The 27,127-nt window shown below is 41.2% G+C and overlaps 1 protein-coding gene across 4 annotated transcripts in view; it reads right to left on the minus strand.

Annotated features, from left to right (window-relative positions):
• Positions 1 to 27,127, minus strand: part of Map2k5 (mitogen-activated protein kinase kinase 5) — a 217,283-nt gene that overhangs the window by 113,296 nt on the left and 76,860 nt on the right. For all 4 annotated transcript variants that reach the window (XM_051197716.1, XM_051197718.1, XM_051197715.1 and 1 more), the window contains 4 exons: positions 21,287 to 21,355; positions 21,115 to 21,196; positions 14,064 to 14,125; positions 8,661 to 8,709 (listed from right to left, as the gene is read on the minus strand). In XM_051197716.1, coding sequence (XP_051053673.1) covers positions 8,661 to 8,709; positions 14,064 to 14,125; positions 21,115 to 21,196; positions 21,287 to 21,355 — 262 coding nt within the window. The remainder of the gene's footprint in view (positions 1 to 8,660; positions 8,710 to 14,063; positions 14,126 to 21,114; positions 21,197 to 21,286; positions 21,356 to 27,127) is intronic.

Here is a 27,127-nt window from a genome sequence, read left to right on the forward strand (position 1 = left end):
GAGTTGCTGTGGTCATGGTGTCCCTTTACAGCAATAGAAACCCTAGCTAAGGCACTGGGTTATTTTAAAAGCAGGCATGGTACAATTCTTTTTATTTATATTTATTTGTCTTGTATATGCATGCATGAGCATAAGGATGTGTGTGCCATAGTGCAGTCGTGGAGTGAGAGGACATCGTGCAAGAGTAGGTTCTCTCCTTCTACCATGTGGGTCCCAGGGATCAATCTCAGGCCATCAGGTGTGGTGACAAGCTCCTTTACCCACTGAGCCATCGCTCCAGCCCCCATGATAAAATTCCTAAGGAAATATCAGTCAGTCGGAAAATGTGCCACACAACTCTGTTGTAAGACCATGTCAGAAGCAGGACTAAACTTTTCTTTGATGTTCTCCCTCCATAAAACTACTCTTCATTCGTCAGGAATCAGGGGACACATCGAGTGTCTCCATTCTCAGAACCCAGCTCTGGACTAGGGCTCTTCAGCAATATCCCTTCATTAGGTTTAATTGTCTTATGAACATAACACTCGATATATATCTCTCTAGTTATTTCTTAGGGACTGCACTCTAATGAGTGAGAACAGCAGGTACAATTAACTACAGTCTGTGGTGACACTGCATTACCGAGTAATCTGCACACAACAGGAATGAAGAAAAACTACCCTGCAATATCAAAGCTCCTCTAAGCACTCCATCATAGAATAAAGAGTGGTCATCCAAACATTCTTGCAAAAGCCCTAAATAAAATTAAGCAGCACAATTAGTTATTCTAAGTGGCGGCTACTGTCTAGAGTCTCATGATTCAGTTTGCAGGAGGAACAATATATGGCTTTCCCTTCTTGTTGGTCAATAGGAGACTTATGTGAGGTTAATATTAAGGACACAAGCCTGGGACTCTCAATTTCCCTTTCCTCCAAACTTCATTTCTGGTTTTATGGTGCTAGGGCCCAGCTCACTATGGGTGGTGCCATCCCTGTGCTGGTGGTCCTGGCCTCTATGAGAAAGCAGGCTGAGCAAGCCAGTAAGCAGTACCGTTCCATGGCCTCTGCATCAGCTCCTGCATCCAGGTTCCTGTCTTTTTTGAGCTCCTGTCCTGACTTCCTTCAATGATGGACTACACTGTGGAAGGGTAAGCCAAATGATGTCATGGTGTTTTACCACAGCAATACTAAACCTAACTAAGACAGTTGTTTTGAGATAATCATAGAAACATATAGTTGGACGAAACAACAGGGACATAGCATACTAGCCTCTATGCAATTTCCCATGATAGTAGCATCTTGTTTAACTATATAGTACAATATACATACCAAGGGGCTGGATTAATAATACTCTCAAGCTGGAGAACATTTCTATCATAAGAGTTATTCACTGTGCCCTCTGTAGGCAGGCTCCCTTCCTTCTTACCCCTGCGTCTCCAATCCCTGGAGACCACTAATCTGCCTTCCATTTCTCTAGCATTATCACTCAAGAATGCTACATAAACTGCAGCAAAAACTGTGACTACCTCCTTTACTCTGAATAATTCTCTGCAGGTTTATCCAGTGTATTGACAACAGTCCATTCCTTGCCACCACTGTGCAGTATTCCACTGTATGAATGCACTAGGGTCCGTTTAACCATTTGCCTGTCAAAGAACATGTAGGTTATTTCTGGTTTTGTGTTAATGTGTTGCTGCAAACGTGTATACAGGTACTGTGCGGACTTAAGTCTTCATTTCTGAGTTATAAAGGCAGCTGTGTGCTTAGTTTTCTGGAAAATGTCAACAATGGGACTATCCCCTCTTTCGCTGCTGATAGCAACACACCTAATTCCTCTGAGGCCTCCCTGGCACTAGCAGTTGTCACTGTTGATTGTAGCCATTCTCAAAGGTATGTAGCAGTGTCTCATGTCAGTGTGGGTCTACGTTCTCTAGAGGACATTGAGGGCGGCCTTCTTCTTTATGTGGTTATTTGTGACCTGTACAACCCCATGTCCATGGACTGATGTTTTTGTTTGTTTTATTTTCCTGTTGAGTTTTTTTAAACACCTTTTTTTTTCTTGCAAAACAGAACACTTTTAAGTAACAATGTATAGAATTTATCCTTTAAAAGTCATTATTATGCATACAGAAATCTCTGTAAACCCAAAACAAAGAGAATGAATGACCAACAAAAGCAAGGAGGCTTGATTTCTAGAGATGTTCACGTATGTAGTCAGAGCTGGAGAAAAATCAACAACTCACTCTTTAGTTTGTCTACTTCAGTTAATTGGCTAAGTCAGCTCATGAGTTACGATCTACTATAGCATTGGCACATAATGAACACTTACATTTAAAGGATATTTAAACAGGCGCCAAGGTCTAATCGTGGCTCTCACAACTAATACTTGTTCAACACAAACATCCCCTACCAGATCCGCCTGACTAAGCAGCCCCAGCACTAGGAAGAAGGCGCTCACACCCAGTTCTCCCGTCATTACCCTCAGAGACATAAAACCAACTGGGGATGACTTCTTTAAATTGACTTGGATCGCTCAAATGCTAACCAGTCCTTGAAAAACAAAAGCAAAGTAAAGTAAAGCAAAACAACAAAAAACCCTCTGGTATATCAGGAAGCAGAAATTTAGCTTGGGCCACTTGAGCTCCCTATAACCTGAACTGAAGCCCCAGCTGTCTGGTCTCTGTGAAGAGGCTGTTATGGAAGCACTATATGGTTCACTATATTATGGTTCACTATAAATCACTTAAATCAACCAGGCTGATTTTCTATTGGTGGCAATGCCACACCAGTAAGAAATCACTATTGGGAATGGAGTTTAGTTTCCTACTTACTGTTGTCCCAAATCCCAGCTTCACACACACTTAGACAGATTTAAACACCCTGACCTTGACACCAAATGCTCTTTTCTAAGAAATTTAAAGATTTTACTTCTCTTTTCTCTTCTCATGGACACAATAATTTTGGAGTAGAATAGGTTTACAGTGGTTTTGTTTTTTTTTTTTTTTTTTTTTAAATCTCACAGCCTGCATTGCTGTAATTTAGAAGATCCTGGCCACCATATGACACAGGCCAGCACTTTCCTGGTTACTCTCTTCCAGATGCCCAGCCTCTGGTCCTCTCAGAATCTTTGTGAGACATCTCTGCACATGCTTTTCTGGAAATTTCTTAGGAATCTACAGTTATTTCAAGTTAATACACCCCAAGATTTTCTTGATGCTTTTCATCCAAGTTGTGCCTCTATTTGTCATTCTTTATTAGGGCCAGTGAGATGGCTCAGAGAGCAAATGAACTTGTCACCAAGCCTGATGATCTGAGTTTGACCTTTGGGACCTGAATGGTGGAACTGTCACATGCCCATGCACACATACAATTAATGAATTAAAATTTTTTAATTAAAAGTATCTATTAAAGACACTACTTTAAGTGCAAGCATCTAGGTCACTGGTAAGACCTAACAAGAATCTTTGTGTGTGTTGTATGTGTGTGTACAGATACACGTATACCTATGCACACTGGTCAGAGGTCTACATTAGGTATCTTCCCTAATAGCCCTCCACCTGATTTTTTTTTCCCTCAAAGACAGCGGTTCTCTTTTTATTCTTTACTGTCCTAGAACTCACTTTGTAGACTAAGTTGGCCTTGAACCCAGAGCTCTGCTTGCCTCTGCCACCTGAGTGCTGGGATTAAAGATGTGTGCATCCACTGCCAGGTGTCCACCTGATTTTTTGAGGAGCTTACTGATACGGATAGACTAGCTGCCAGTGAGCCCCAGGGACCCTCTTCTATCTGCCTCCCCTACTGTGGGGGGTCACAGCCCGTCTTCTTACAGGGGAGCTGGGGATCCAAACTCAGGTCCTTAAATTTGTTCATCAGGCACTTTATTGACTAAGCATCTCCCCAGCTCAGGAAAGTTCTCCTTTGCTTCTTTCCTTAAAAAACAAAATACCCCACCCCAACTGGTTCCCTGAAGCTTGACTCCTCTAAGCTCTCCTCATGTTTTACAACCACCCTTCCTAGGTCAACTACTAAGGCTTTCCATGCTCTACCTTTCCCAGAGTACTGCTTAAATGGAATCTCACTCAGTGTCTGAGATTTGCCCATTCAGAGACAGTTCAGTCACTTTACTTTGGAGTCACACCCCACCGTGTGGATGCTCCATGATGTGCTTACCTGTTAAAAGACTGATCAGTTATTTCCAATTTGCATCATTTATGAATAAAGCTACCGGGTAAAGTTGCCCACTAGTTTTTGTGGGGGGCAAGCTTCATTTCTCCTGTGTAAATGTCTAGGAGAGGAGGTGATAGACCATGCTGTCGGAGATATACGGGTATAAGCTTCATCTATAACCACCTTCTCTGTGAGCACCACAGAATCAAGCCTGCCATGCCACACTGCAGTGCTGGACCTACGAAACACTTCCTTCCTTTAGCAAACCACTTTCTAGTGTATTCTATATTTACTACTGTAGTTATTATTTAAGAATCTTTCCTTCCTTCCTTCCTTTGCCATTTCACCCACCCTGCTAAAATATATTTAATAAATGTAGGAAGCTGGTGTCACATGTGCTGACATCTCCCAAGCATTTACAACAACACCTGAAACACAGGTAAATAGTTATGGAGTAAATTAGTATTAGCTTAGACCCTAACTAAGATAGCACCTGAAGAAGTCCAGGTGTGGTCAATTTTAGGAGGGTAACATCCGAGGAAAATAAGACCTCCAGTGTGTTTGCTGACACTGTAAGAGCTGGCTTGGTTTTTCAATGAGATCAGATGAGATCCGGTCCATTCGGGGTGGTATGGCCACAGACAAAAGTTTGTTTCTTTATACAGAGATCTTGCTGGGCAAAAACTATTCTACAAAGCTGCCCCCCACCCCACCCCACCCCATTTAAAGAGAGCGTTTCACCTATAGCTCAGGCTGACCTGAATTCACAATCTTCCTGCTCCAGCCTCCCACAGGCTCGGCTTACTGGTATGCACTATGCTCAGCTTTCCTAGTGGAGAAGGCAAGTAAGAATGCCCAGGTTCATACATAGAAAGGTATCCTGGGGTACAGAGGTCTAGCTTTCTCTTTCTATAATTTTCTGCATCTCTGTACAGTGGCCCCCGCTGACAGTGGCTTTATTTTCTTAATCTAAGCTCTATTCGAATTACCCTTCCATTCCTTTTTTATCCTCGGGGAAAGCAAGAGCAGTTACTGCCAGGGCATTCTCACGTTTCCCACAGAAATGGCATAGGTGTTAATCTTGTATTTATGTTTGATGTGGGTAATGATGGCTGTGACTGGAGCCGTGGTTTATTAATATGCAGGGCTCTCACCTCATTAGTGGTGATGTGTGTTTTGAAGTTAAGCTGCAGTGTTTGCTGGAATGTCGGATGTGGCCCAGCACACATTCTCACTGTTCACTTTCTTTGTTTTTACTCACGGTCAGCACAGGCTGCGCTCACAGGGAACTCACTTATATCTGACAACGAAGACAGCTTTTCCACAGTAGTTAATCTTCGTAGGCATTTCAAACATTTTAAATAAGTATATTTTCATGTAATGTCATCACATTTGCTTTAAGCTTAGAAAAAGGAATTATGGAATTTTTGACCCTGTATCACAAAGCACAATAAACTCTCTCCTTAGCTGGATTTGGTGATGGAGTATTCTTATTGATTGGATGAAGTGATTAATTCATAGTGACAATAAAAATCCATCTACAGGACTAACATTTGATCATACACAAAGTCATCTAACATCTATCATCCCAAATATTAAAATGCTATACAAGAGAAACAGCTGGCCGAATAGAAGCCTTGGTGGTCCAGCCTGGAAAGTAGCCATTGACCTCCAGGTCCCACCATTTCCAGGTGACACAATGTGCAGCCGAGTTAACTAATGGGACCCGACTAATAAGCATCATGGGATGAAGGTTCAGGGCCGCTTCTTGTTTAGACTTTACTCTGCTCTACCGAGAAAAAAGCTCTGGACTTAATTCATCCATTTTTCTGTAGTAGTAAAAAAAAAAAAAAAAAAAAAAAAAAAACCCAGACACCAAACCAAGCCATTTACACGGGAGAAGTCTGTTCTTTTGTATCAGGCAAGCAAACACGTCTCTAGTTCTGCATGTTCAGAAGCGCGTGCTCCTGAGTGTAAAGTAATGTCGTTTTAATAATTCTCTGCTGATCAGAGGAGAACTCAGGTTCTCAGTTCTCAGACCAACACAAAGCAGGACAGCTCAGACCACTCATTAGTGTTTTGTTCCTCTTCTTTTCACCGGCTGTCTTCTCACATAGCCTAGACCAGACTCCCCAGCCTCCATAAAAGGACCCCGCTTTGATTTGACAATGTGACACATATTCAGATGTATTCCCATCATCAATCAGAGGAAGCAAAAATGAGTCTATGTGTGTGTAAGAAGGAACAGCAGTGAGCGTATATACAGTACAAGTGTATAAACAACCGTATTACCTACTTAATTGCCTTAGCTGAACTTAAAAGCTCTGATCTTTAATTGCCTGATTGAACTCATCTAGAAAGCTACAATTTTTTAATCAAGGAGAAAATTAAATAGCTTTTTGGTAAATAAAAAGGCATCTTTAATCTTATTTTTATGAAATCCAAGTTATTAAATATGGACAAAACCTATTCAATTTAGGCTAAGTTTCTCAGCACAGCCCTTTACAAAAGTCTTCAGGGCTCCGACTTCTTTCACTCTACAGTCAGAAGGTAAAAGCCTCGGTGAATAGCTATGTGACTCCAAGGCCAAACATGTAAAACTATTGTGTGAGGTGTATCACCACAGCATGCTTTCCGAGACGGGGTGCCTATTATTAGGCAGCAACAGTCACCATCCTAACTAGGCAGCTGCACATTACTTCCCTGATTTGTGCTTAAAACTGAAGTCCCTGGAGAGGGCTTGAGGCACCCCACCCAGCCCCATTGCTCTTGCGGACCCCTCCTGAAGTAATATTTTATGCAGGCTTACTCTGGGTGTTGAGTGGGCCACAAAAACCTGACAAAAGACCCAGGATTCTCTTTGGAAACCTCTGTATCAGCAATCAGCCAAGGCACCACAACCGTGTCCTACAACATACCAAAAAAACCCATCCTTTCTGAGCCCAGGCTGCAAACAAGAGAAGTATACACTGGTCAGCAAAGGCTCTAGTCAACTGTGCCTGCCTAAATGACCAGAGGAGAACTTTCCTGGTAATCTGACCCTAGGCTTTATTTTCAGAGCCCCACAAATCCATCTGAGACATGTCCACCAGTTACACCATATCCACTATAGAGTTACAGCTGGGGAGAATTCATTATTTCAGAATGATTCTGTCTGCCTAGAGTACAGAACAACCCTAAGTTTCAATTTATAACAACACTCCCATTTCCACAGCACGGTCCTTTTAATGAAGGCTTTGCTACTGAGCATTGATGCCTTCCCTCAGATCCCATGCCAAATGAATAGCAGACGTCTAGAAAAGGCAAGCAAAGGCTAGGTACCGGGCACTGGCTGTAATGGCTCCACGGGTGCTATACAGGGGCAGAAGTACATGGAAGAGACAGCAGAGCTGCCAACCAGGTTAAAATGTCTCCTTTCTTTTACACATTACTCACCAGATGTGTTCACATATCGACACCCAGGGAAATGATACTAACCCAGCGCGGCTCACTCTCTCAGCCACCACTTCGGTAGCATTTACACTCTAGAAACAGAATGGTTTCACAGGGATGGAGGAGGGTGGGGGCAGGGGCTAAGATTTCATTTAGTCAGCACGAATGCCTTAAAGAACTGAACATTATGCTTTTCCAGATGTAGATATTCTCTTTAAAAAGGATGAAGAAGATTGGAAGCATGGGGCTATTGAGACCATCTACAAAGAACACAGGCTGGGTAGGAGCCTTTAGCTGAAGATAGGGTGAGTTCCCCCCGCCCCCAAAACTTACACTCGCTTTCTTAGGGAAAAAAAGAATTAAAATAAATAAATAAATAAAACCTTTAAAAACAACAACAAAACCCCTTTCCTTTAATTGCATCTCACTGTACCCCTCTGCATTACCCAAATATACACAGAACCAGGATAAGCAGATATGTACTAAGTTGAATTGGTGGCTTGGCTTTGTTACCATCTCTTTCTCTTTTCAGAATTTGCTTCACATGAATTCTGATGTTTTGGGAAACTAAACAAAGAAAATGAGGCTTCTCCTGTAACATGCAACAGTTACCAGATCATTCTCTTTCATGTCACCAGAACAAGTGAGCAATTCTGATTCTTCCCTAGGGCTTTGTCTAAAGTTTCATTTCCAGGGAACAAGGAAGCAGTCTCCAGGAAGACACCTGCAGTTCTCTAAGGAACTGTGGAAAGGGGAGGGCTGTACCCAGAGTTAAATAACACAGCTTGCCATTCTCAAATAGTTCAAGATCTGTTTTGCATGTTTGATAAACATGATTCACAAAAATATAACTCCCTAGTCTGCACTTGCAACAGATAAACAAATAAATAAACAAAAGGGGGAAAAAGATGGAAATAAGAGGGAGAAAATAAAAAAAGTAACATTTACAAATAATCACATTTATGGTCATATTAGCTGGCTGAAAAAAATTTTTTTTTTTTTGTTCTTTGTTTTTTTAACCAAGTTAATTGCAGAGCCTTCTCCATTCCCACAATAGGTTGATGTGTGAAACCCAGAACATACCTCTGTGTAAAATCTTTAAACTCCACAAATAGGTAAGGCCTTTAACAACCTAAAATTATGAAAGAGAAAACAGAACAATTATGGACATTATAGGAGATACTCCACAGTTAAACAAATCCACCACAAATTTTCCCTGAACCACTATTAAAGGGAACCCACCTCTTGAACACCCCCATCTGTGTGGGCTCTCTGGGGTACCAACTGCAGAGCTCCATAGCTCTTGCTAGCGGCTAACTATACTCTGAAGATTGGGTGTGTCCGGAAAGAGATGACCTTGTGTCACAGAATACACTAAACCCACAGTGGTGCTATGGGCAGGTTAGGAAGGCAGAAAAGAGGAAGAGGAACAAGGACGTTTAAAACAATTCTTCAATATTTCTGTGTGTGTGTGTGTGTGTGTGTGTGTGTGTGTGTGTGTGTGTGTGTTTTCCAGACAGGGTTTTTCTGTGAAACTGCCCTGGCTCTCCTGGAGCTAGCTCTGTAGACAAGGCTGGCTGGCCTCAAACTCAAAGAGATCCACCTGCCTTTGCCTCCCACATGGCTGGGATTAAAGACATGTGCTACCATGTTTGGCCTCTGTGTAGTTTTCAAAAAAATTATTTTTATTTTATGCGTGAGAGTGTTTGCCTGCATAAATGAATGTGTTCTATGTGTGCTTGGTGGTCATGGAGGCTAGAAGAGGGTATCGTGTCTCCAGAACCAGAGTTACACACAGTTGTGAGTTGCCACATGGGAACTGCGAACTAAGCCTGGGTCGTTTTAACTGCTGAGCCATCTCTCTGGTCAGTCCCTGAGTGACTTTTAAAAATCATGCTATTTATGATAAAGGACATTTTTTTATTTTTATTTTTTGATAATGCTGGAGCGTAGGCCCAGGGCCTGTGTGCTGCGTTGATGAACGACATCTTTAGCCCAAGAACATGTGAAAAAAGTGACTCAGGAAAGGAAGCAGCTAAAGCAGAGATCACTTTTCCCAATAGCAGCTAGGGAAGCCTGATCAAGATCCCAGGTCTTGAGTGGCAAACTTAACTGACGTGAAAAAAAGAGAGAAAGCACTGGGCCAAGCCAAAGATACATCAGTCAGATGTGGAAACTGTTCTGTTCACTGGTGGACTCTGACCTGGGCTCTGTGGGAACTCCTAATGATTACGACTTTCAAAACCTTTCTGGAATCTTAAAATAAAATAAAAATTAAAAATAATTTTAAGAAGGGTTGTAATTACTGTACAGGAAATAATAAAATGCACCGAGATGACTGTAGAAGGCACATTTGGTGCACAAAGCATGCATGGGGAGCAAATAAGCAGACAGCATCAGGGTGTAGGCTGGAGAGGAAATGGGCAAGTAGCATGGCATAAATTCCACCCCATCTTCCTTTTTAACTGCCAGAGTTAAGAAAGATGGTTGGATAAAATTCTGAAAAAGACTTGAACTATACAGGCTGCAATCACTACTTTCTCTATGGAAAATGTAATCAGAAATTGCCATTAGGATCTTTCAGTCTTGAGCTGAATGTGTGGTGGACTAGTAAAGGGTTTAGCTAGGCGGCAGGATATCCTAAGTACAGATCATAGCACATTAAACAAGTAAAAAATAAATCTTCAAAACAAAGTGGTTGTTACATGAAATGCATGTTTTATTTACAGCACGTGAACAGAAACTTACATTTTCTAGGTTTAATATTCATAATCAGATTTAAAAGAAAAACAGTGAACAAATTGCTGTTACTTAAAATGTACTTAGAAGCATTTAATAGAATGCTTCTGTTTGAGTCAGGACTATGTAATAAGAAAACCCACCATGATGAGAAATAACTAAGGGGCTTGTGTACCTCAAACATGACTTTAGAAAAGGAGGGTTAGGGCTCCATATACAAAGGATTTGGTTGATCAAAAAATGACTAATAGCAATAGTAAACATTGGAAATACAAACAGAGAAAAGTAATTCCCAAATGTTAAAGACCTAGAAACCAACTCCATGTCAGTTAATGCTGAAAGAGGCCAGCCTGAAGGTACTGGTGGGGGGGATCAACTAATAATACAGTGCTCAAGTCTATTCCTTATTTACCAGAATACATTTTTTTCAAAAAAATTTTTTAGAGATAGGGCTTCTCCTGTAATTTGCTCTGTAGACCAGGCTGGCCTTAAAATCACAGAGATCTGACTGCCTCTGCTTATAAATACATATAAATGTTATGATAATAAAATTAGAATATGCATTTAAAATAAAAGCATAAACGATGATGATAGTTTATAATCAATGGAAATAAGACAAATGTTTATAAAAGAAATCAGCAATGAAAACAGCTTTTCTTTGAGTAGTAAGGGGAGGCCCCATGGTTAGTGTGGGAGCATGAGGAAGTAGGGTTCAACTTCCTGACTCAGAAGCTTAACTATGTACTGTGAGATTTCCCTGTTACAGGCTGTGTTTTACCAACGCTAGCTCAACAGCAAACAAATGGTCAGAAAACACACAGACAAGATACAACCCACTGGATTCAGATTGCAAAGTGGTAAAAGAAACACAATACTGATTTTATGATAGTTAGTAAACCATAAATTTTATTAGAGATTAAAAAAGAACTAGTATTTCTCCAACTTGGAAAATAGATGATATCTCCCTTGAATGTGTGTATACATGAGCAGGAAATCTGTCCACTAATCTGGAGTACCATTGTAATTCAGTAGGCTAGGCTGCATGAAAGCTCCTAACAAAGCCTTGACACTAACAGTACTTATATCTGCTGTCAATCATTCACTCCTTGACATGTCAAGTGCTCATCTTTTTAGGGACAATGTCAATCAACATTACCATTAGCATTCAAAGTACAGCACAGTGTGCCGCTGCTTTAGACCTAGGAAAGAAATAAATGTGGGGCAGTGGAGAAAGGCACTCTTCTTTGTAAGGAGCTAGATCCAGTGGACAGAAGTCTAGGAGCTGGGAGGCTAAGATCAGGTACATTTTGTAGATTTCTTCAAGGGAAAAACACTCTCTTTCCATATATCCTACAGGAGAAAGTTTGAGCCACATCTCACAGATGCTGACATAGTCATCTGGGGATGGCCTTCAGGTCTGTGAATCTGCCTTGCATGCAAGATTACCAGGAACCAGGAAAACTAAGTTCATTTTGGGGTAAGATCCATAAAAGAGAAGATCTTCAGGCTGAACACAAGCCTGGAGTCCCAGGGGACTGAGGCTTGGGAAGGAGCTGAGCCCAGGCAATCAGAACCCCCAGAGCAACATCTTCTTTTCAGGATGCCACTTGAAAAAAGACTCTGAAGCAGCTGTGTGTTTGTATATGCTTCTCCACTATTCCCTCATTCTTATCCTTACCTTTTTCTCCCCCCCTCCCTCTCTGTTTCAACCTGCTTTCCTCTTTAATTCCTTCTCTTCCAACCCCTGCCCCAACTTCTCAGAAAACAGGGTGAAGGGTCAGTGGCCCTGCATCTAGGATAGCACTGGTCGGGGTAAGTTATTTAACTGTCTTAACTGTTCTGTACTGAAGTGCTCAACCATCCTTACATTACAGAGCTGCTCAGGTGGCATACTCAGACATAAGTAGATCACAGAGAATGGCACTCAAGTACTCACACAGACACATCTGATTCTGTTGTTGGGCTGGACAGAGCCGAGGCTATTTGATGTGCCTTCTTGGCCCCACTGAGGAACTCAAAGGAATGAAACTGATGCTATCTTTGAAACACTCAGGAAAAGTAACCAGGGAAACTGGGAACCAGAACCGGCTGTATGCACATGCATCTTATAAGCCACAAGGGACCACCCATCAAGGTGATAAGATGCTATCCCGAGGCCAGAGTGGAAAAGGATCATCCATGTTTGGAGTCTATCCAGACTATACACACACACACACACACACACACGCACGCACGCACGCACGCACACACACACCACTCTGAAGGTACTACACAAGTGTAGGGCACCAACAGAGTTTATAAAACTGTCAGAAAAGCAAAGTTGTCCAATATGTGTCTTCTGCTCCTACCACTAAAGCTTGTATCCCTGGGGCCTGGAGCACTGCAAAAGTGGAGGAACAGGCCTTGTTTTGTAGAGTCTGCCAGGGATTAAAAAACCTGGACTAGCACTCATTTTAATGCTTCTAGCTAAAATAGTATTTTGCAATATTTACAATCACTGAAAATCCATATTTAAAGCTGGCCGTTTTTCTGCTGACTCAACACTTTACAACCTTCCCATCCTGGTTCAATCAGAAAGCCCAGTGGCCTTGTTTGTACTCTTTGAGGGAGTGAAGCAAGATTGATGAGGTCGGGAAGAACACGCTTCTTTACTGAACAAGGTGGATTTCTATTTTCCCAAGTTCAGTAGAGGAGAGAAACACAGGACTCGTGGGCTCCCCTGGTTTCCAGCAGCTCTCTTGCCTCTTTTTGCCCTTTATTATACACGTTACTAAACTCTAGAGACAAGAACTGCCAAAAGCCACAAAGCAATCATTCCCCTCGGAGATGAGAAGAGGAAAGGAAACATTTTTATTTTCATCTAAAACTCTGATTTAAACACTCAGATTGCATCCTGACTAATCTGCCTCATGTGTAGATTAGAAGCTGCTCCGCAGAGGCAGACAGAAAGGAGAGTGTGTGCATCACCCTGGGCAGTTCACACCAATAATTAGAAAGAAAAAAGGAAAGCTGTGAATTACAATGAACTAAGCCTGAATAAGTGTCCATGTTGGATTAAAGAATTTGAGTTGTCAGTTTGATGTATAATGAATGTGAAAATAAGCCATTTAATTAAATGGTACATGATATAATCACTTTGTTCTGCATTAAACCACTTAATTTAACAGAGCATCTTTACTTTAGCAATTGTTTACGATTACAACACCCAGTGACTCTTCTTAAGACACGGTTAGCTTACATTATTCCAAATCTCAAATCTGGGGCTTACATAATCATGCCAGTTTAGATGATATAATTTGTCTATTTATGAGTACAGAAGACAGGAAAACTGCTTTTCCTCACGAAGGGCACAGAACCCTGCATAAAGTCTTTAAAAGACAAGATAAAGACTAAAACCAAAGCATAAGAAGACTGAAAAACCATTTAAGAGAAAATGTATTTTGTTCACAGACTATTCCACTAATTTATTTTCAAATTCTGTAACTAAAAATGTCCTCTGTATCAGTTTTCTCTTTGATGAACTTAGAAACCCAGGCACTGAAGTCTCTGTAATCATAGTACTGACAAGCCAGAGGGACTATGCTGGAGGTTAGCCCACAAAGAGAAGAAGACAGAAACAATGGATGGTAAGAAGGACACAACAGCCAGCTGGGACAGAAAGAAAGAACACATCTGAGGACAGAGGAATAGACTTGACTGGAAGGATTAAATAATCAAAACCCTCTTAGGTGAAGCCAATATACTTACTGCCACTGCAATTCTTCCCAGGACATGCTCTGGAATTTTCCTATATACATCCAAAGAACCCCCTGTAGAGACAAAGATGTTGTATTACTATAAATGAATCACTGGCACAGTGCTCTGGACTCTCCTTTGTGCATGCCTCGTGAAAATGTGCTTTCCATTTTCTTATGACACATTCTACATATGGAGAGCAAAGTTGGGTTTTAGTTCTGCTTTGAGGAATGATATAATTGTACTCCCGGAAGAGCATGGCCAGTTACTCCCATTTAAAAATTCACAGTCATTAAAAACTGAAGAAAACTAGAGGGTAGACTACAACCTGCCCTCTACGTAAATGTAGATGGAAACAAAACTATAAAACTGAACCTGATGGCCACACTGGCCATCATGCTTCATGTGCCACTTTTCCATGTGGGAACCCGGAGACGCTATCTCAGAATTTTCACACTCATCAAACAAATGTTGGTGGGTAACTAAGTTTTCTAACTGAAGTTACTTTGACATTAGGTAGCATAAAAAGCAACTGGCCATCTCCTGGCTCCTTGATGAAAATCAATCACAAAAACAAAACAATCTCTTCAAGTTCTAACGCGTTTTATTTTAATTATATTTCATTTATTTGTTGTGTGTACGCATGGGATGTGTGTATGCAGCTGTGGAGGTCAGAGGTCAGCTTTTGAGAGCATGTTTTCTCCTCCCACTGAGGACTGAGCTGAGGTCACTGGGCTTGGCTTGCAGGTGACCTGGCTTGCAGCACCATCTCACTGCTTCTCCTGTTTATTTTTACAATACTGTGACTCGTTACTGTACTGCTTTATTTGTTAACTTCAACTTTTGTTAAATCCCCTTTGACAATTTCCAAAACCGAAAAAACCACTAAACAGATCTGTCCTATTGTCCTTTCCATGCTCTTCGGCGATGAGCATTGGCAGAGAAAAAAACAACACGGCACAGCCCCCCAGAATCAGGAGACCCGCCACCTGATGAGTGCTCTGTGTAGCTCAGGCCTTCTTGAGTTTTTTGTTTGTTTGTATGCTTTTGACTTTGAAACAGGGTCTCACTATACAGCCCTGGCTTGTCTGGATCTCACTTTGTAGACTAGGTTGGTCTCACACTCAGAGATCCAGCTGCTTCTGCCTTCTGAGTGCTGGGATTAGTGTGCTCCATTATACCTGGCTAGCCATTCTTAGGCTAAAAATGGCAGAGGATTTGGGTTTAATTCTTACTCAGTTCCACTATCATTTCTGTCCTATACATCAAGCCAAAAAGGTCACTCTTAGACTTATCAAAAGAAACATCAGTTCTAGAAGAAACACTAATCTCACTGACTCTGAGGCTCTGAAGCAGCCTCTAGAAAAGGACTTTAAAATGAGCACAGCAACAGCATCACCACAGTCCCCAGAATAAGAGCCCAACTCATTGGGAAGTACAAACAGGAATGTGTGTTAAGAATCTCAACAACATAACTTATATACACTCTGCAGGGAAGGAATACTTTACCCACTAACAATACGGTGAGAACTAAGTCAAAAATACATAATATCTCCTTAAGAGTCAAACTGAGGTGTAGTCTTTCATTGCTATGGAGAGGGTACCTAGGATATTTGGGAAGTAACTTTTTTTTTTTGTTTTTGTCAAGGCTAACATTTCACATCTATGATGTGCCTACTGATAATTTTAAAAACACCTAAAAAGGTTTGAAGATGAAACATGTCACTTTTCTGAAAGGCAGCTAAGGACAGCCTCTGTGCAAATAGACTATTATGGTATGTCATGTTCCCCAAAGCTACTGTTCTGTTAAAAATGGCACACATCACAGAGGTATATATCTTCCTATGTACCCTGATGAAAGCAGGTGTAGGAAAGCGATCCCTCCTTTAGATAACTTCTTGCAGATCCCAGACTCTCAGCACAGGCTGAGTAACCAGGGTATAACTAACTTTATGCTATGGCTCCCAGAGATACTAGGAGATATGAAAAAAACAAAACAAAACACTCATGCAGTGAGTGGAAACATCCTTATTTACCAAAACATTTGTATTATAGATGTAATAAAAGTGAAAATGTGACAGAAAAACAGTTGTGTTCCCATTGATTTTTTTTTTTTCCAGGTAAACTGGTAGTTGCACGGATGAGTAAGTTCAGGATGAAAAAGCTCGACATGTGGTATCTGGAAAAACGACAGTATCAGCTTACTATACCAATTCCTTAGGAAACCAATGGACTCAACACTTGGGGGAATGAGTGACCCTCATGCACCAACAAGGAGTCCAAGAAGGGGATTTAGTTTATGTAAGTTATAGAAGAGGCTATAAGGACCTAAGTGGACAGTAGTCTCACCAAGCTAAACTAAACCAAAGGTGACATGACAACCATTACCAATAGAATAAGAAAAAAGGAATCTTATTTGGAGGTAGTTCACTGGCACTTGTAAACACCCCTGTAGTCCTCAGCTGCCCATCTGGACAGGCCGTTATGTAGCTGGCTCTGTGACATCAGGTATACCCCACCCTTCCCATGCTCACAGAGATAAATTAGGAGGTGAAAAGCTGATATTGCAGGTCCACTCGGTCAAGAGAGCCTGTTAATTCCAATGAGACTCACTTTCAGCAGGCTACATGGCGGAGGGTTTGGGTTAGTCTTCAGTTGTTTCAGTACCAGCTCTATTTTATACACCACTCCATAAAAGGCAACTTTTTCTTAGCACGTCATAAATGTCAGTGTTAGAAGGAGTGTTAATGATGAATCCAGAAGGAGAGGCAGGTGTTTCTCTGTGAGTTCGAGACCAGCCTGGTCTACAAGAGTTAGTTCCTGGACAGGCTCCAAAGCTACACAGAGAAACCCTGTCTCAAACACATTCTTCCCCTCACCCCTCCAAATGACAGACTCCATCAACCTTATTCAATTTTATTTGAAACTAAGTCCCATAAATGCAAATGTAGCAATCACACGCAAGAGTCAGCTGATGGCAGAGTTCAGAGAGACCCAAACCTCTGAATTCCCCAAACAAACTCCCCTCTTTCCCAACATGACATAGCAATAGAATCGTGTGACCTTTATGTGCATCCTACATCTCTGCCACATCATATGATGCCACAAACTGATAGTTGTATGTTGCCTGAGATTTGTTATTCAAGACTGTGTTTTGACTGGACTGAGGATGGGTCCTGGGATCTCGGGCACTCGAGGCAAAGCCCATCCCAATGCCTTTTGGAATTCACTTGTCTGTGGTTCCAGCATGGGAACTTTTAGCTCCTTATTTAGGTCACAGGCTTGTTCCTTATGAGTGTCACTCTGTTTTCCCTGGCCATCCCCACCCTCCACAACCACTTATTATACTGCATGCCACCGTCTACATGTAAGCCAGAGGAAGACTGCTCATAGAGCAGCAGAAACCCAGGTAAATTACTGAAGAGCCATGTGTTTCTGCTGATAGATTAGGACTACCATCTTCACTTAAGCAGAGTTAAAGTTCTGTTCTAACATGTTACAATATCTAAACTGCCAAGTAGTGTCTTTCCACATAGGATAAATAAGTAAGTATAAATATGAAGTGAGGAGTGAGAAGCAATGATACCATGATGATAATCTCTAATCTATCTGAAATGGCCACAGTCATTATCGAGAACAATGTGAGCAATAATAATAATAATAATAATAATAATAATAATAATAATAATAATAATACAAGATCTCTTTAAAAGATTTTACTAGTTAAAAATATAAAAACTCTTTCCTTTTTTTATAATACAGGATTTCTTTTTTTCTTTTTTTTGGGGGGGGGAGCAATTTATTTCTGTGACAATGACCCAAACATGTTCGTACTCTGAGATCTTCCAGCTGGATATTTCTGAGTAGAATTTGTTTTGACTGAGTATGAGGTTGGGTCACATTCTTTCCCTAAAAACCTTCCCAATATCTTCCTAATAAATTCAGCCTCAAACATAAACTCCTTGACATAGCCTCTGTGGCCATGAGGTCTTGATTGGTTCTATGCTCTGCTCATTCATGCCTCCTGGCTAGCCTCTGGTCCTTACAGCATCACTCTCTAGCCACCATGGTGGTCTTGCGTTCATCTGGAAGTAGTATACATGCTACTCCCTCTGTCTATAAGAGCATCCCAGTGATCCTTGAATACCTCAATAAGGTTTCTGCTCATTGTCACTTCTGTCTCTGATGTCCCATTCAGCACCTGCACTATTAGCCTACCCATCCTGTTTCATGCTCTCATGAATTCTCCCTGAGAATGTACCATATGTCTTTAGAATATACCCTGTGAGGACAAGGGTTACTCTAAAATACGTATCCTATGAGGACAAGGGCTAAGACTTAGTCACTGTGTTGTCAATAGGTTTAGAGCAATACTGGAAGAAAATGTTCAGTAAATATTGCAAATAGATCATACTATGAGATAAATATAAGCTAATCAGAGAGGAGGTTGTCCAGAAATTGGACTGCACAGGAGAAGGAATAAAATATAGAGGGTGACACACAAATTTATAGTGATTTTTGTGTGCTTTTGTTATATATGACCAGAAGATGGTACGCTAACACCCAAAACGCCCTATCTATATAACTAAGATAAACCATATTTAAAGACATAAAGGGAGGTATGAAGCTAGCACCTTCTGCCTGAAACAGATTATTAATAAAGAGTTAGAAATTACAAGGAACAAAACAGGAACATCTGAGGTTAAATGTAGTTACTGAAAGACAGGATCAATAGCACAAGAAGGCATAAGAAAGATACAATACAGAACAAGCATTCCTGCTCGCTGAGCCCTCTTGATGGCTGGGGATATGTCCTCTCTTGGTGCCATGCACACCGTAGTACACCACTGTGTATGTGTGCTGCTGGTCAGTTCTCTTGGGTTTCTGTAGTAGCAGACTTGGTAAGGCCTGCGGTAACTTTAATTTGTGAACAAGTGTCAAGCTGTTTAGTCTATTTTATGCCATTTCAGATTCAAACCAATTTTGTCTGAGGATTCCAACTTCTCCATGCCTTTGCCGACAATTATTTTTACATCGTTGATTTTGGTTTTTAATGTGTGTATGGTCTCAGGTGTGAACATGTACTTAGTTTTGATTTAGGTTTCCTTAACCACTGCTGTTGAATATCTTTTCATGTACATATTCCTTTGAGAAATACACATTCAAATCCATTGTCTGTTTTTTAAGTGGTGTTTTTATTGCTGATTTTTTTTTTTTTTTAATTATAGTAACTGCAAATGATTTGAACACTGACAGACTGGAACACCTTGAAAGTTCCTCAGAAATGAGGAGTTGCCACAGGTTCTGGCAACTTCACTACCATCAAGCCCGATGACCTGAATTTGATCCTGGTGACCCACGTGGTGGAAGGGGAGAGTCAGCTCCCACAAGCTGTCCTTTGACCTCCAGTGGCAAGCAGCAGCACACATGCATACTTGCACGTGCATTCATTCATTCGCACAGATACACACCACAAAAAAATACACTTTTTAAATGTAAAAAGTGGAAATACCTCAAGTGACCATCGACTAAAGAAAAACAAATGCTGTATAGCCACTCAATGAAATACTATTCAGTGCTGAAAAGGGATGGTGGACTGCTACTGATGAACTTGGGAACAATATGCATAGCCAGCGATGCCAGGTACAAAGGCTGTAATCTACAGGATCCCATTGATGTGCAATGTACAAAACCCAGAATAGGCACATCCAGAGGCAGGAAGAAGACTGATGACTGCCGGGGGAGATAGAGGGGATGAGATGAGCAACTTATGTTGGCTGGGGATCTCTCTTCAGAATGTTTTGAAATTAGACAACAATAATTTGTAGGTTTCAAAAAGGTGAATTTTATAGTATCTGAATTCTACCTTAATAAAAACTATTTTATGTAGATCTTAAATGGTGAATGTTCAAAAGAGTGACCTGTACTGGGATTATGAATCCATGCTTTCTAATCAGTGTCCATCTATACTGCCTATGTGGTTATGTGATTTGGTATCATTCCAAGGATACCCAGAAGGGGGGTGTTGGTGTGTGTGTACCTGTATGTTTGAGTGTGTGCATGCATGTGTGTATACGTGGCATATGTGGTGTGTGTGTGTGTGATGTGTATGTATGTATATTGTGTATGTGGGGTATATGTGTATGTATGGTGTATGTGTGTAGTGTGTGTACAGGTGAGTGCATTTGTATATGTGTGTGTATATGTGTATGTGCAGTGTCTCTCTATGTGTATGTATGTATATATGTGGGTATGTGTGGTATGTATGTATGTGTGTGTGAATGCAGTGTGTTTGTATGCATATATGGTATATTTGAGGTATGTGTGGTGTGTATAATATGTATGTGTGTACGGCGTGTGGGCATGAACCTAAGAAAGTACAAAGGCGTGTATACTACATTTTAATAAAGGCTAGATAGTGAAAAACTGACCTTGTAAAGGTGAAAAAAATTGTCCAGATTTAAAGTGGATAGCCTATAATAATGACAAGACTTCGGTGACAGGATTCCCAGAAGTCTGTATTCTGTCACAATACTCAAATCAAGGAAGAGCTACTGATAGCAGTGAATGGAAAGTAAGGGAGAGCAGGGCTGAAGTCCAAAGAGAGCCAAATGCATCTCGGCTAAACAGCTGTGTTGAAAAACAATTTCTTGTCTAGCAATTAAGAACCTATTTCTTTCTGAAAGACACAGGACATTGGGTTAATAGATTTCTTTAGAAGAAAATCTGTTTTGGCGACTGAAACATTAAAAGAACAGAACATCTGTTCCCCGGCAAAGGCATACTGCACAGAAGCAGCAAGTACCACACACTGACTGGACCTGCTTGCCGTCTGTCCTATTTAAATTTTTAGTAAAAGGAAACCAACTTGCCTTCTTGAAATTATAGCCCAGCTCCAAATACTTAACACTAGGACCTTTACAGGAAGAAAATTATTAGTGTAACGGAAATAATAATTAACACACTTCAATCATTCTAAAATCTCAACTTCTATATCAAAACCAAGTTTAAAGCAACCGATTCCAAAAGTCATTTTTAATATAGTTTAAAGGGAAGAACTCACCATCCATGAATTCTGTACAAATTGAAATCCTATTTTCTACAAAGAATGCCCCGTAAAATCCTATGATATACGATGAATCACACTGCAACACAAATAAGACAAAAGTGGATTAAGACCTGGAAGCTAACACATACACATGTTTATAGATAAAAGTGACCAAGAAAAAAATTACCTTATAAAGAATTTCCAACTCAGACATGATCTGCTTCTGAAGCTCCAGTGTAATGTCTAACAGAATAACCTGAGTCAGACATACAACAGCATCAGCACATATCTACCTTTAAGTTACACAGCATGTGAAATACAAGAACTAAAGAAATGTGGTAGTTTCTTTATGTAGCTCCCCCCCAATTATAATCCCAGCACCAAAAATTGTCTCAATATCTGCCTAAGCCTTTGTACAGGAGGATGCGGTACAGAAGTGATTGATGGGACCCTGGAAGAAGCCAGGTCTCAGAGGTCAGTATTAATGGCTTTAAAAGTCAGTTAAGTTATAACACTCAATTTATGTACCCTATTTTAGCCACACTGGTTATTTTCAGAAGAAGATCATTAAAAGAGAAGAGCCCTGAGTGCCACAGACTCAAAGATAAGCAGAGGGGATGGTAAATAAAATAACATTTTAAAATGGGATTTTTAGAAATAAAAGAAACTGGAGTTTAAAACCCTGTCACCTTATTTCCTCTCACGGGGGTAACACTTCTTCACAAATGCTGACAGAATGGAGTGCTAAACAGCTTCTCAGGTCACCTGATTCCACGCTTTGCCAGGGCCTCCTGAAGTGTGCTTTTCCTTAAGGGTGCCACTAAGGTGATTGCCTAGGGCACGCTCAGGTTTAACTCAGACTCTTCTCTTTCCTCAGGCAGGTTTGTGCACTGGGGCTTGAACTCAGGCCTTCTCACAAATGCTGCTCAAGGCTGCTACCACAGAGTCATACCCCAGCTCAACCACTAAACACGTCAGTGGAAATAAATTTAAAACGTTGTTCTTTAGGCCAAGTAGTGGTGGCACATGCCTTTAGTCCCAGCACTCAGGAGGCAGAGACAGATGGATTTCTGTGAGTTTGAGGCCAGCCTGGTCTACAGAGTGAGTTGCAGGACAGGCTCCAAAGCTACACAGGGAAACCCTGTCTCGAAAAACAAAAACAAACAAACAAAATGTTGTTCTTTTAAAACTATATTTTCAAAAGACAGTAATGACATAAAATAGGTGGATAACACTTTTTAAGAACTGTGGCAGAGTTTGATTCTAAACAGTTCTAGGTAAAAACTTAACATTCATGATTGCCATAACAGCATCATTCTACAACTTACACTAAATTACACTGTATCACAAATGAAAAATAAGTATCATTACACTGAATACAACAAAAATTAGGAATTACAAACTACAAGGATTGAAAATGACTATCTTAATAGACATATTTTTGTTGTTATTTTTTGGTTTTTGAAACAGGACTTCTCTGTGTACCTCTGGCTATCTTGGAACTGTCTTTGTAGACCAGGCTGGCGTCAAGCTCACAGATACACCTGCCTCTGTTTCCTGAGTTCTGGGATTAAAGGCGTGAGTCACCACCTCTGGCTAATATGCATATTATGTATATTTTTAATGCTGACACCCATTTCAGTAAGAAAGAAAGGCATGCAGGGGGGGGGGGTAGGGTTGGGTACTGCCTTTTCTATCAATGCACACCCCCTAGTCAATACTTTGGAATTAATCCCAGTCTACAGAGATCTGTTCTGTCCCTTGATTGAGAACCTTGTATGAGTTTCCATCACCTGGAGTAAACTGCAACTCCAGAGCACCAGGAGGTTGTGCCTCGTGCTAACCCCTCCCCTTACTTGTCCTACACAGCCTCCTTCCTGCCCATCCACATCACCTTACTGGTGTTTCCTCTCTCCACTCCACAGTCACTAATTACAAAAGCCTGTTTGACCTTTCAGACCCAGCTTGAATGCCTCACCACCTCCAGACACCCACCTCAAATCCGAGTTCATCTCTGGCTTGACCCTTACTCATCTTTACTACAGCTGGCTTTAATGCCCCCAGACATCTCCTCAAAGCTCCCAGAGCAGAGTGCTATACGCTTAGAGGGCAAGGCGGGCTCTGAGTATTCTTTATTTCTCAGCACCCAGCACAAGGGCTCACAGTAGCACCCTTCACTGAGAAGGACCTTAATTAAAGTGTTCCTTAATAACAGACCTCCAGACACAAGGGATGTCTGCAACTAAACCAGAAACCAACAAACTAAAGTGCCTCACTGACCAAGACTAGAGTGGGGACTATTGTATTCATGGAGCTGGTCTCTAATGGGTTTGGAGCTCTCTTCCATAATCCAGAAAAAGCACATCAGGTCATTTTTTGCAAATTTGAGAGGGGAAATCCTCTCCATGCTGCCACAGTGCATGTGCATTCACTCTGTTTCTGGGAGCCTGGCACTTGGTGAAATGTTAACTCCTTTCCCCTGGGCATTCTTACTAGTGAGCTTCAAAACTGCTAAAAATAAACAGACCAATCCATCCTCTAAAGGTAAATGAGAAAAGCACAGTGAATGTTGATTTTTCCTTTTGAAGTTTGGGGACAGTGTGGACTGCCTGAGTCATCACTCCTCGGGCAGAGCCAAGTGCTTCAGACTGAAGAGAAGGAGCTAGAGAAAAGGTTCGGCCTGCATGGAGGTACCTGCCTGCCTTCCCATTGCTCTCCCTCTGCTAACACCTCCAGGACACACAAGGATGCGGATGTGCTGTCAAGTTAAATACAAGCAGTCAAGTGACTGAATTATAATTTACTCTGTGCTCAATTTAAATTAGTGTGAGACTATTAAAATATACAGTATAAATACGGCAATTCATCACAAGCTGTCATGGATGACTTCATTTATTTGCTGGAGTGGCGTGCGCTCCACTAAAGGCAAGGAGAACAAAATCACAGGTCAAATTAAGCTGCTATTCTGTTTTAATTCACTTATTTAATCTGTGGCGACATAATTGTCTTTTACAGTATGTACAACTCAGAAAGGAAATTTGGGAGGATTACAGCCAGGATACAAATGATTAATCAAATGGTCCATTTAAATGCTGTTTTAAAAGCTGCAGAAATCCAAAGCACTCGGGGAATGATAATCAACATATACATGCAAGGCTAAGAAATCCCGTTAGATGGATTCTTTTCCCACTTAGAAAACAAACAATCTCGGGGAATCCAGTAAATTCCCCAAGCATTACTATTGGAAAGATTTTATAGGAGGCATTAATGGTAAAGAAAGGTTCTGTTTGCTAGATGGCTAGCAGTATTTGTGTTTGTTTTCTGCTCTACTTATTTGCAATGGTCTCACTACTGATAGCAAACAAACAAAAGCTGGCCAAATGTGTTTCAGTGAGTATGCAGGTGGGTATCAATTATTCCTAACATGAGGTTAGCATCATTTTCTACATGTGCATTGTGAAGTAGGAAAAAAAAAAATCTAAATTGCATGGTATGGAGAACTTCCGATTTTTCTTAAAATTAGCTTCTTTTTAAAAAATTGCTAAAAAGTTCTCTTGTCACATCTCAAGTCTGAGGGAAGAAATGCTGCCCTGTGCTGATTGTCTTTAAAAAGTAAGGCTCAATTAAAAATGTATAAAATTGTAAATGCTATTAGCAGACGCTTGAAGTGTGGCCAACTGACCAGTGAGTTGGGAAATAAACTCCCAGGGCTCCAGGCGGGCAGCAGAGCCCTGCAGGTGATTCGGATCAGACAAGATTTGCTGCTCTGCACAGTTCCTCTGTGACACCAGGCATCTGGGGTCATTGAGAGGTTCAAGTGACATGCTTCAAGTCACACAAAAGTCAGGAGAGGGTCAGGAAAAGATCAAATGTGCTTCTAACTCTTAACCTTCCATTTCACCCTTTAATATAACAAAAGAAGCTAAGAAATATTCTGGGGGAGTGCAATGGCCCATACAAAGAATACTAGCAGGTATTCTGTATATCGCTGAACCTGTTTTCAGTAGGTTACTTCAAAAGATAAACAAACAAAACAACAAAAATGAATGAATGAATTAAACAACAATAAAAACTATATTCAATCAGTAAATTATGTGTTGAGACATTCACTGCATGTAGTGCTGGGCCCTATAGGTAAGGCAAGGAAATGTTTAGTTCGGTTCTCCACTTTTAAAGAGATTTCAGTACTTAAGGGGAAATGGACATGATACTAACAGACATGTGCAAGGTGGCATGTGCTCACCTTTAAGAATTACATGCAGAGAATTCTGGAAGATGGCTGGCAGATACAACACATGTGACAGGGCTTAGGCAGAATCAGAGCAGGCCCTTGAAGGTTGTTAGGGATTCTAATAGTTGAAGACACGGATGAAGGCATTCTAATTAGGGAGGCGCACATGAATTAAGTGTTGCAATGGGGAGGAAAAAAAAACAAGCCCAGGTTCAGATGAGGTCACAAGTTCAAGTAAAACAAAACAAAATGTACAGAGATCAGGAAACCTAAGAACATACTATAAAAATAATAGTAGACTGCAAATGCACTGTGGAGGGTTCCACCTTCCCTCCAAGAGGGTTTTCAGTTTGTCTAGGCTGTATGGTGGTTGATATTGCTTGTTTTGTATTGATTGATCTAACTAACAGGTCCAGAATCACGAATCACCTAGGAGACGAGACTTTCGGCATGTCTGTGAGGGAGCTGGACTGGGTTAACTAAGAAGGGAGACCCACCCTAAATGTGGGCAGCATGACTCCATGGGCTGGGATCCTGGAACAAACGTAAGAAAGAAGAGGAATGGAACACACAGACACAGAGTGGCCAGCCACCTCACACTCCTGCTGCTGTGATAGCTACACCCTCCAACTGTACGACAAATAAAGCCTCCCTTCCTTAAATTGCTTCTCTGAGGCATTTATCACAGCAGTGAGAAAAGAACCAGTAGAGAAGTAAGATGGAGCCTTTAACACTTTTGAGAGAGGAACTATGCTTCCGGGAACTGAATCTAAATGTGGAGATCAACAAAGGCAGGGGTTTCCGTCCTGGCTCCAAGGTTCTCTAGGTAGAGGACCTTGGCCAAGCTGTTTAACTGTTCTGTGCCTCAGGTTCTGCATCTGCTAAATGAGAAGCAGTAACAGTAGCAAAGGTCATAAATGAAGATAATATATGCAAAATACGTTGTAGCATAAGTCACCAATAAGTTGACCCTTCTGTTCTGAAGCTGGCTGACAGTCTCATAATAGGCCAAAGGCAGGCATTTGGATTACAATGGTGACAAGAAAAGAAAGGAACGAAAAATCAGACAAACAAAATAACCCAGATTACTGAACATCTTGGCACACACCTTTAATGCCAGAACTAGGGAGGCAGAGGCAGGCAGATCCCTGTAATTTGAGGTCAGCTCAAACTACATAGAAAGCTACAAATAAGCCAGGGCTACATGGCAAGACCCTGCCTCAAAAAAGAACAACAGCAAAAAATTCACAAGCTCCTCTCCAACAAACCACACACACACACACACACACACACACACACACACACACACACACACACACACAGAGCAGTAGCCAGAACAGCACAACCTAGAGCATGAACCTTAGGCTGCTCAGTTCCCTGACTCCTGGTCCCTGTATAGGGTGGGAAAGCAGGCGGAGCTCACAGTCTCCTTAAACTAAAAAGACAGCCTAGGAGTACAGCCGACCAACACTGCTAGGATTGGCTGGCAGAGTACCAGAGGGAGTGCGACAGACCTTAGAGTCCACAGCAGAGTGATGAGCTCTATGTGGAAACAGGAAATTACCCAGGCCAGGGAGAAAGAACCAGAGGGGAATAGCCCTGCAGCCTGCAGTTTGTACTCCTTCAGCCAGGGTGGAATCAGGAATCCCTTCAGGAGAATGGGGAAAATACATTCCAGGCTGATTGTTGGGTTTGCCCTTCACATAAAGTTCAGAATTAAGTCTTAAAAAAAAAAAAAAAAAATCTGATTGTCTCAAAGTCACTAACATCTCAGAACAAATTTTTAGAATATTTATA

The sequence above is a fragment of the Phodopus roborovskii genome, unplaced genomic scaffold (genome assembly GCF_943737965.1).
Source record: "Phodopus roborovskii unplaced genomic scaffold, PHOROB, whole genome shotgun sequence".
NCBI classification, from domain to species: Eukaryota; Metazoa; Chordata; class Mammalia; order Rodentia; family Cricetidae; genus Phodopus; species Phodopus roborovskii.